The following is a 9,290-nucleotide window of genomic DNA, read 5'->3' as shown; positions in this document are numbered from 1 at the left end:
CTAAGTATTTTTAATATGCTGAAGCACAAGCAAGATTTTCTTAAAGTAGTGTAGTGTCTAAAGGCATTTAAAATATGATTCCAAAATCGAGAACATGTTTAAGAAGACAAGGTTAGGGAGAGTTTGCTGGTTGTCTTTCTCACATCAAGTTTCTACCTCCCTTTTCCTAATAGATATGGAATTTCCCAACCAAGGAGTTTGGGTTGAATTGGTTCCACCTTCCAGATCTGGGAGAAGACGCTGATGGACTTAATTCAATCATAATAAGCCACCCAACGCCCGCCCCCCCCCCCCCACCGCTTTCCCCCCTCACACTGATTGATTAAGAATAAGCACCTGAACCCCGTCAGGCCAATCAAAGCTAATGTGGCTGAATTCGAGGATTTTTGTTGTTACGAGTTGAAGCATTGCCTTCTTATCGGACGTCGAGAGGCATGTGGGCTAGGGTTTCCTGTTACTTGCAAACAAGACATCTTATTAAAAACAAAATCTACTGGGTAAAGGAAAACACAGATATCTAAAACTTCTCACTGATCATTTGAACTTGGACTTTCATTTTCATAATGAAGTCTCATGAGGAACCACAAAATACTGACAATACCCACAAGAGGTCTATGGAAAGGAAATGAGTTCTTTCTCCCTCTTCCACCTTCCTGGTTCTACAGGAGGTGCTGAGAATTTCAGTTTCAATTGCCTCATGCCCTAATGTGTTAGTAGTCTAGATTTTTTTTTTTTTCCTTTTGCAGGTAATATACACCACAACCGCTTAAATATCTGTCATTAGCTGGCATTATTAGCCAGTGAAGAAGCACAACCAGCCTTAATTCCCCACCTGCTAGGTGAACCCTGAGCAGGTGGCAGTGCCAAACAGCTGCAACAAGTGTAACTACAGGTCCATGCGTTGTCTGCCTTCAGGATCATGGAGCCCACTTTGAATGCTCTTTGTGTCCCTCATCACAGAGCAAATATTTGAAAATGTCTGTTCATGCTGCTGCTGCTAATCTAATTGTTTTCGATATCTGGTTAAATCCCACTCAGCACACATCTGGTGTATATTACATGGGAGAGTTTTCCTCTATCCATAACGCCCCCTCCCTTGCCTGTTATGGGGTGCTGGGAAGTTGCACTGGATCTTGGTCCCTTTCAGCAGTTCAGTTTCACAAAGTCTGCATAACAAATTGTGCTTGGTGCTTGAGATGGAACTAGCCCCACAAACATTGCTTTGATTTTGTTCACCCCACCTCCCACCCTCAGCTGCAGGGTCCCTGGAACAACTTGTTAACAACTCCCAGGGTGCCATCAGCACCTTCACTCCCCACCCTCCACCCACTGTTCTGGAAGTATTAGGGACTAGAGACCTGTGTGTAGCTGCCTTCTCCAGTTGAAGGAGTACAGGCAATCTGCTAAGATTGGTGTTGCTCTCCTGGTTTCGCTCTCTTGTTGTTATTGTTTTTAAATATTTATTTATTTGGGTGCATCCGTTCCTAGCTGCGGCACAAAGGCTTAGTTGTCCCGCTGCACCTGGAATCTTAGTTCCCTGACCAGGGATCGAACTTGTATCCTCTGCATTGGCAGGCAGACTGTTAACCCCTGGACCAGTAGATAAGTCCTTTCCTCCCTTGTTGACTAGATTTTTTCAGAGGTTTGGGGGTGGATGCTTCCACAGATCCAAAGTTCAGGCAGCTTGTAAACAGTTGGCATGTTGTCAGCTCTCATGAGCACTGGCAGTGTGTTCCAGGGGAGTTCCTTCTGGGACAGAGGCCTGTGTAAACCATGTGGCCACTATTGTACCTGAGATCTGAGTTAAAGGACCCTGCTCATCAGAACACACACACATACAAACGCACATACACACATTTATCAACACACAGGCACCTCTGTCACTGGAGTTCTGGCACTGAGTGCTGCATCAGTGGAACCTATAAACTGCTGATGCTTGAAAGTAACACTATTTTAAATCTGTGTGTGCTTGGGTTAAAAAAAAATGGTCCACTTGTCGAATCCTTTTCGGAGCACAAAAGGCAATGATGTCCTCCATTACAAAGTATTGTTTCCCAAGGCTGGGGATAATTCAGTTTCTTGCTGCTTTTCACTGTTCTAATTTGTGGCCCTAGAGGTACTCAAGAATTAGCCTGGTGTTGTAACAGTTACACACAGCAGCTGAGAAGTGACAACAATTCACATTTCCCTGAAATTTGAGATTGTTGGGGATACTGTACTGTATGGGATGGCACAGACTATAAAATAAGTGATAGCCAGTTACAGTATGAAATTATATTACTTTGGAAAACTTTTTGTGATCAGTTATCTTGTTGATTCCATTATAATGCTGGATATGATACTTAGAATTCATGGGTTATCTCGAAACCTGAACATCGTTTTAAGTTTTACAAAAATTACAGTGGTTAAAGCTTAGTCAAAGTTTCTCCAAACTGAATTTGATAAACTACACTTAAAGAATCACGACGATTTAAGGAAGGTGGTTTAATTATACATTAAGATCATAATCTTGATTGTAACACCATACGTAATTGACTTTGCGAAAATAAAAATGGGAAGAGATAATTTATGGAAACTCACAAAAACTGATTTATGGATTGTCTCCCTAATAATAACCCCCAACACACACCACCAGCCCATCATCAGAATTTAGTAAGTAATGGCTAAATTCAGTCATCTTCGGCGTTTTCCTGACTTTTCGGTCCTACAGAAACTGCAGCTTTATAGTCATTTTTCTGTTGCATTGATATGAAAGTGTAATTGTCAGAGTGAGAGTAGAACGCAACTGAACAGCTGAATTTATAACTTAAATATTTAGGTGTGTACTAGCTGAACCCCTATTTGTTTCCTTGCCCCACGGTCCGGAGCGGGTGGGTGGCCAGACCCAGGCCCTCGCCCCTCTAGTTCTTCAACTCTGAGCTCCGGGCAGCCTCCGAGCAGGTGCCCGGGGCGCCGCCCCCGCCGCCCACCTCCTCGCGGATTGGCTTCCGCGGCTAGTGGGCGGTCCCAGGGTGAGGATAAAGTTGGGTGGCGCGCGCGCCGCCTGCGTGGGGTTTCGGGCACCCGGGGTAAAAGCACTGCGCGCTCTCGCCGCGGCCCGGGCGGAGTTCCCAGTTCGCTCTCCGATCCCGCTCGCCCTCTCCAGCTTCCCCGCGACTCCTGGGTCCGGTACTTTTGGAGGAGGGGGTCAAGGGCCGGGCCTCGGAGTCTCGAGGGTGTCCGAGCGGGCTCAACGCGCTGGCTTCGGGCTGCCGGGCGAGGGGCGCGGTGTGAGGGCCGGGGCCCGGGTGGCTCGCGGGGGCTGCAGGAAGCGAGGGCAGCCGGGGCTCGGCCCCCGCTCCGCCCGGATAGAGACACCCGGAAACGGATTCACCGCTTCGGTGGCCGCGCGAGCTGGGCGCCTCGGAGGGGGAGCGGGCGGGCGGGCGGGCGGGCGGCTGCTGAGTAATCCCCGCGGCGGCGGCGGCGGCGGCGGGAGGCGGCGGCCTGGGCGCCCACGTCCCCGCCGCGCGCGCTGCAGCCCGGCCCCGGCTCCTCCCTCCGCGCCCGCCCACCGCGCCCGCGCCCCGCGCAGGTAGAGCCGGGCTCCGGGCGCGCGCGGGGGCCGCAGCGGCTGCCACCCCACCTCGCCTCGGCCCCGAGCAGAGCCTCGCGCGCCCATGGCCGGCTCGGAGCAGCAGCGGCCGCGGCGGCTGGACGACGGAGACGCGGCGGCGGCGCCCCTGCAGGACGCGGAGCTGGCCCTTGCCGGCATCAACATGCTGCTCAACAACGGCTTTCGGGAGTCGGACCAGCTCTTCAAACAATACAGGTGACCGGCGCGCCCCACTCCCCCGCACCTTCCCGGCGATCACTACTCCCTGGCGGGTCCTCGCTTCCCCGATTCGCATCCCTCGGCCTCTGCACCTTGGCCCCGTTTCCCTTCCGCCCCCACCCAGGTTCCGCGGTCCTTTCTCTCCGCGGGACCCGCAGTCTCCCCTGCTTTCTCCCGGCCTCGTCCTGCCAGAGGAGCGCCCTGTGTCGGTCCGCTTCTCTCTCGCGGGTCGCGTCCCCCGCCGCCGGGTCCGGAGCCCGTGGGCTTTGAGATCTGGACCGGACGCGATTTGAGCGGCAGCGAGCCCCGGACTTGCAGGGCCGTGACTCCGGCGAGGCGCGCCGCCCGCGCTGCCTTTGTGACACGGGCCACACCAGCTGCAGCGTGCCTGCTTCGTGCTCCTCGCGTTACTGTGCATCGTTGTGCATTCCAGACGCTTTCATTGTTTGAAAACAGATATGCATAACTGCCTGGCCATGCAGGAATTTAAAAAAAAAATCCAGCCGAACTCTGCTCATTCACCTCTGTCTGCCTTTTATCTCAAACTCAATCCCCAAAATGAGTTGCTAATGCTTTTCAAGCAAGCGTATGTATTTATGATGGATTTCTCTTAACTCAGGGGTTTGAAGAAAATGGAGGGATTTTAAACATACGTGGGAGTGAGAGGAAGCACACGTGTGTTCAGTTAATTGTTTGATTCGTCTTTTTAAAGAATTGAAGCGAAAGAACTAAAACCTCGTAGCTTTCTCGTGTGTGTGGGAGGAGCCTTCAGTTTCTTTGCGGAGCAGAAGAACCTGCTTTCTGGTTTAGGAAGCAAGTTTGTGATTTGCCCTTTTAGTGTCAGGACTCAAGGATGTTGATTGGCAGCTCCCCTGTCAGTGTTTTAAGGGCCAGTTGCTGCCGGTCTTTAGGGCCGGTGTTTGGTAGGTTTTAGGGAACTCCTGTGCAGCTGTGATTGAGCGCCACTGCCTGTAAGCAAATGAGAGGAGAGCTCAGCCTGTGGGATTGCAGGCGCCTGAAGTTTTCAGACATAAAAGAATGGTGGTTTTCACCGCTGGGAGCGTCCACAAGCGTAATGGCAAAGCGAGTATTTCACAAATAAAAACTTTTTCACTAAGACATTTTACTTTCAAATCAGTTTTGAAGGAAAAAAAAAAAACCCGCAAATGGAAACTTCTTAGCTCTATTCAGAACATTTTATTTTTAAAGCATACAAATCTGATTTCAACCCAGAGTTTCATCAGGGATTTCCAGAGGATAGATTTAAAAGACTTACTTGTCTCTCAGTCTCTCATGCAGGTTTTTTTTTTTCCCTCCGAGCCATCTGAGAATGTATTTAATGAAAAATTTTATTTACTGTGCTTTGACTTTTCCAAAAAGACATACTAATTTATGTTGTATGAGAGGGGATGGAGAAAGTCTTATAGAGTCAAGTTAGTTTTCTTTGGTTGTTGATCAAGATATGGTATTGCTTCTTGCTTTGAAATGTTCTGTTACTTACTTTAATGATCTCTCCGCCCCTTCCAATTGCTTTAATGTACTTAAATTCCTGTCTCACGGTTCCCAGATACTGAAAGCATGAAATAACTCGCTTTGCCTCACGGCCCTATGGACTGTAGCCTGCCAGGCTTCTCTGTCTTGGGGTTTCCCAGGCAGGGATAGTGGGGTGGGTTGCCATTTCCTCCTCCAGGGGATCTCTTCCTCCCAGGGCAGGGACGGAAACTCTGTCTCCTACGTTTCCTGCATTAGCAGGTGGATTCTTTACTGCCGAGCCACCTGGGAAGCCTCTATGCATTATTACTAGAGGGTGAGTTATGAGTGCTAAGGAAGGCGTTTCTCTGCGAGTGTTGGGGGTGAGGGGAGGAGGTGTCCAGGCAGGATTTCCACTGCATAGTTAGGAGCTGTGGCTGTCTGCTTGTGTTTTGAAATGGGAACCAAGGATAAAGGAACACGATGTTGTGGTATCTCTTCTCTGCCAAGCACAGTTCCTTATATTTGAGCTCCTCTAGTGACGACAAAGGAGCGAGGTGTATTTCGTCCTCAGTGTTTTCAGTTACGAGGCACTCAGCTTCTCAGTGTTTAGCATGGGCCAGGACATACGTGCTGTGGCTCTCAATCCAGGGCTCTTTTCATTAAACCATTCTTTACTGTCCCATCTGACTGATTATATTTTGTAATTTGCCCCGTGACCTTGTTTGCCAGCAGCTTAAACTCTTTTAGGGGTGGATAGTAGTAGCGTCATGCTATCAGCTTCCCGGCAGCCAGGGCTGCCCTAGTTTTGCTACTTTCGTAGCTGCTGACTTTGATTTCTCAGTTGGCTTACTTGCCTTTAAAGTGGGAGTCGCGCATTTTAATGGGTGGTTAGTATTAGAATCCACGGTAGCTGGCACCATGTAAGCCATCAAACACTGACTAACTTTTGAACTTGATGCTTTCTCCACTATTATTGTACTTTCTACTTGATGGCGTGGTTTGAGTAGAAGACAAAACATCCCGAACGCAGGTAGCCTTTCTCTTTAAAGTTGGCCAGGACTGTGCACGTGCGCAGTCGCGTCTGCCTCTTTGCTACCTCCAGGCTATAGCTGGTGGGCTCCTTTGCCCCTGGGACTGCCTCAGCAAGAAAACTGGAGGGGTGTGCCATTTCCTTTTCCAGAGGATCTTCCCAACCCAGGGATCGAACCCGCGTCACCTGCATTGTACTAGGATTATTACCGCTGAGCCACCAGGGAAGGCCTCACATAATGCAATCCAAGGACTTAGGTCCTACTATCCATTGGGACACTTCTCTTCCCTTTCCAGGGTTGAACGGGCTGCTGGAAAAGCCAGCAGTGGTTTCATACTCTTTGAGGAACACCTCAAACTCAGTTTATTTGCTGAAGAGAGAACAACTTGATTATCTCATTCCTTAGGATTCTTCTGTCACCGCCCTTCCCTTTCCAGTAAACATTCTAGAATGTTATCATTACGGTTTAACAATAGAAACATTTGTGTCTAGTGTAACAGTAACACTGTAAGAAAATTAAGGCAAGAAGGTCACTTTCTCTTGCCACATTGCTAGGATGATAGTTTCACCAGCAGCTACCTAATGAGAAATGATTACTTCATAGAAACACTATCATGAAGGTCATTCTGAATTAGGGAAAGCTGGGGTTGTATAATTTAGATATTATACAGATAGGAATGTGGGCTTCCCAGGTGGCTCAGTGGTAGAGAATCTGCCTGCCAGTGCCGGAGACACAGGAAACACGGGTTCGATCCCTGGGTTGGGAAGATCCCCTGGAGGAGGGCATGGCAGCCCACTCCAATCTTCTTGCCTGGAGAATCCCATGGACAGAGGAGCCTGGTGGGCTACAGTCCATAGCAGAGCTGGACGTGACTGAAGCAACTTGGCACCATGCACATACACAGTAGAGGCTTTCTCTTGAGACGTAAGACTCCATAGCTGGAATTTCAAAATGGAGCTGTCACTTCTGTTGTAACTATAGTAATAATATAACAAGCTGCCCCGTTGTTGATGCTGAGCCCCCATCATGTGCTTGGAGATGTTTTTGCAGAGGCTGAGACAGACTGGTGCTGATTTAAGCCCAAGAATATATACCTTTGTAAGTGTGTGATCCTGATCCTCCAAAATCACATTCTTTGTGTTGATCTGAGGGCTCAGTGCTGTAATCCAGCAGTGTTCACTCCCCTTCCTACACACACACACACACACTTTTAACTGATGTTCATGTGTGTGATACACACTCAGACCTTTAGGACGTCAGACTTATGACAAGAGGCTGTGGCTGTGTGCATGAGGCAGGCTCTAGATTTTTAGGTGTTGAGTTGCAGGTAAGCTTGGCCAGTGGGGAGAATCTGGAGATGTAGCCATGGCTGTTGTGGCCTGTAGGACTAGAGAGAAGCAATGTGTAACCCAGCTTGAAGGAAAATCTTACAGGGGAACTGAGGCTGAGAGCCATGATGGGATAGAAGTGAGCAAGTTGAAAGAGAAGGAGGAGAACACGAGTGGAGGTGGGTGGACATGGACCTCTAGGAGAGAGATGTGAGTCGGCATCTGGAGAAGGGGGGTGAGACCTGGCAGCTGATCAGTGTTATTAGGTTGTCGCGTCGGATGGGTTTTCCACACTTGTTTTCTTCTCAGATCTGCTGCTTGGTCCACGTTTCCTGTGAGTCAGTGTTGCCTTTCAGGGTGTTCAGTTAACTCATGCTCTCCATGCCCCTCACCCACCACCGTGTGGCCCGCACATCTGTAATTAACACCCGGCTGCTTGAGCCTCAGGGTCCTGATGTCACCATCTTTCTCTTTGGGGCTTGAGATGTTACTTTTGTAATTGGCAGACTAGAAGGAGAGGTGAAACTCTGAACTCCAAGGAGGACAGGGGACATTTGGAGCTCCTGAGCCAAAGAGCTTTGCGGTTCTTATTTCACAGGCCTGGCATTTACTGTCCTTCTGCCCCTTGAGGCCACCATTTCCGTCTCTTGCTTTAATTCCCAGCATTCTTTCTGACCCTAAGACATCTGCACTATTTACCCCTGCCAACACGACTGCCACTTTCTGGCTGTAGATGTTATTAAAAAGTCCTGTTTGGTCATTGTCAAGTCAAACAAAAAGCATATAATAGAATGAATGATCACTGATGATAAATATGCATAAATAAGGGCTTGATAGAGAATTAGTGCATAGTCGGTATTACGAATTGTGATTTTTCTTTCCTGTCTTAAAATATAAAAATGGCAAAAATGTATTAAAAACAAAAAGCAACAAAAACTCATGTTTAAAAATGAATGTACAGGTCCTAAATTGTTTTAACACATTTTATGGCATATACAATCAAACCGTATTACATGTGGCCTTGTTTGTGAGCAGGTTGATTATAGAGCTGGTCTCACTGTAGAGATGGCTTAGTATAATTCGAGATTTCAGACTAGACCCCCTGGGCCAAATGGGGTTTTGTAAATAAAGTTTTTTTGTTTGTTTGTTTTAATTTATTTTTGGCTGTGCTGGGTCTGTGTTGCTACACGGGCTTTCTCCCGGCTGTGGTGAGTGGGGGCTACTCTCTAGCTGCAGGTCTGCAGGACTTTCATTGCGGTGACGTCTCTTGTTTCAGGGTGCGGGCTCTAGGGTACGCAGGTTTCAGTAGTTGTGACACGTGAGCTCAGCAGCTGCAGCTCCCGGGCGCTAGAGCACAGGCTCAGTGGTTGTGGTGCACGGGCTGAGTTGCTCCATATGCATGTGGGATCTTTCTGGATCAGGGACTGAACCTGTGTCTCCTGCGTTGGCAGGTGGATTCTTTACCACTAAGCCACCAGGGGAGCCCAGTAAATAAACTTATTAGGATACAGCTAGACTCACTTCGCAAACGAACTTTTTGGCCAACCCAGTATCTTTGGTGGTTCAGTGGTAAAGAATCTGCTTACCAGTCCAGGAGCTGCAGGGGACATGGGTTTGATCCCTGGTCGGGAAAGAACCCCTCAA

General features: G+C 48.8%; 1 protein-coding gene across 1 annotated transcript in view; it reads left to right on the top strand.

The window, feature by feature from the left end:
• The first annotated feature begins 3,659 nt into the window (after positions 1 to 3,659).
• The window catches only part of TTC39C (tetratricopeptide repeat domain 39C), a 101,159-nt gene continuing 95,528 nt past the window's right edge, over positions 3,660 to 9,290 (top strand). The window contains exon 1 of the mRNA XM_068993762.1: positions 3,660 to 3,811. Within this exon, the coding sequence (XP_068849863.1) occupies positions 3,660 to 3,811 (152 nt within the window). The remainder of the gene's footprint in view (positions 3,812 to 9,290) is intronic.

This window comes from Capricornis sumatraensis, chromosome 21 (assembly GCF_032405125.1).
Source record: "Capricornis sumatraensis isolate serow.1 chromosome 21, serow.2, whole genome shotgun sequence".
NCBI classification, from domain to species: domain Eukaryota; kingdom Metazoa; phylum Chordata; class Mammalia; order Artiodactyla; family Bovidae; genus Capricornis; species Capricornis sumatraensis.
Note: the sequence above shows the minus strand (reverse complement) of the source record. Positions and strands in the feature narration are given on the sequence as shown.